We start from the raw sequence: 1,123 nt of genomic DNA on the forward strand, positions 1-1,123 counted from the left end.
CCTCTATAAAAATAGACATAATAAACGGTAAAACAATTACAAAGCAATATTTTCTTATATTAGTGGCATAATTTAGTAAAAATTAATAGCATTCATAAAATAGTTTATAAGATAATTAATTATATCACATACATCTTTTAGTCCACTTGTAGCTCCTTCCAAGACAGCTTTTATTTCTTCTTTTTTCAGTTCTTTTGGTACCTGTCCAATAAATAATCTACAATTATCAATGGACTTTGTAACGCTGATTCTTATACCTGGCCGAAGTTCGTAACGGTCAAGTACTGATATGGCTCCTTTGGCTTCAGCTTTAGTTTCATATTGGATGAAACAAAATCCTCGGTTCGTGCCAGAAAAGTCCATCATTAGCCTTGCAGCGTAGATTCTACCAATACTAGCAAATATAGGGCAGATCTAGAACAAAATATTATTTTAACTATTAGTTGTAATCTTGAAAAATAGATAGTGCAGTAGATACGGTAACACTGTATTCAAACGATAATTTTGATTTGGTATCGATTTTCCCTAGCAGACAAGATTACTCAATTTAAGTATGAAACCATGGACAGATGAGAATATGGATAACTGCCTGGTCTGTAACTCTTCATACTTTTCATTTCTTGGGAGACTGTTCCAAGTACATTGAAATTAAAATAAAATATTTTGGGCAGCAGACCTGCTCTCCGTAAAAATTATTTACTTTAATTATATTATTTCAATTTCATAAGACAGGTAATTATTTATTAAATAAATCAAAAAAGTGTATCCTTTTTAGTCTCAACACTTTTTATTTCAACAGTCCAACGTTTCGGCCCTTTCAGCCATCCTCAGGGACATCTTCAATTATAATTTCTTCCTCACATTAAAATTTAAAAATTTCTTTTGCAGGCTATTCTGCCCAGGTCATTCATTAATTATAAGTTAAAAACCTATTTTTTTATTCAAATCATAAATACCTAATTCTTCTTATTTTAAAATTATCCACCAAATCACTACTATATACACTGTATGGTAGTGATTTGGTGGATAATTTTAAAATAAGAAGAATTAGATATTTATGATTTTAAATTAAAAAATAGGTTTTTAACTTATAATTAATGAATGACTTGGGCAGAATAGCCTG

At 29.7% G+C, this 1,123-nt stretch overlaps 1 protein-coding gene across 1 annotated transcript in view; it reads right to left on the bottom strand.

The window, feature by feature from the left end:
• Nucleotides 1-1,123, bottom strand: part of LOC106678039 (probable RNA-binding protein 46) — a 31,859-nt gene that overhangs the window by 20,395 nt on the left and 10,341 nt on the right. The window contains exon 3 of the mRNA XM_067049589.1: nucleotides 133-414. Coding sequence (XP_066905690.1) covers nucleotides 133-414 — 282 coding nt within the window. The remainder of the gene's footprint in view (nucleotides 1-132; nucleotides 415-1,123) is intronic.

This window comes from Halyomorpha halys, unplaced genomic scaffold, assembly GCF_000696795.3.
Source record: "Halyomorpha halys isolate HHAL.00 unplaced genomic scaffold, Hhal_1.1 Scaffold2.1, whole genome shotgun sequence".
Classification (NCBI taxonomy): Eukaryota; Metazoa; Arthropoda; class Insecta; order Hemiptera; family Pentatomidae; genus Halyomorpha; species Halyomorpha halys.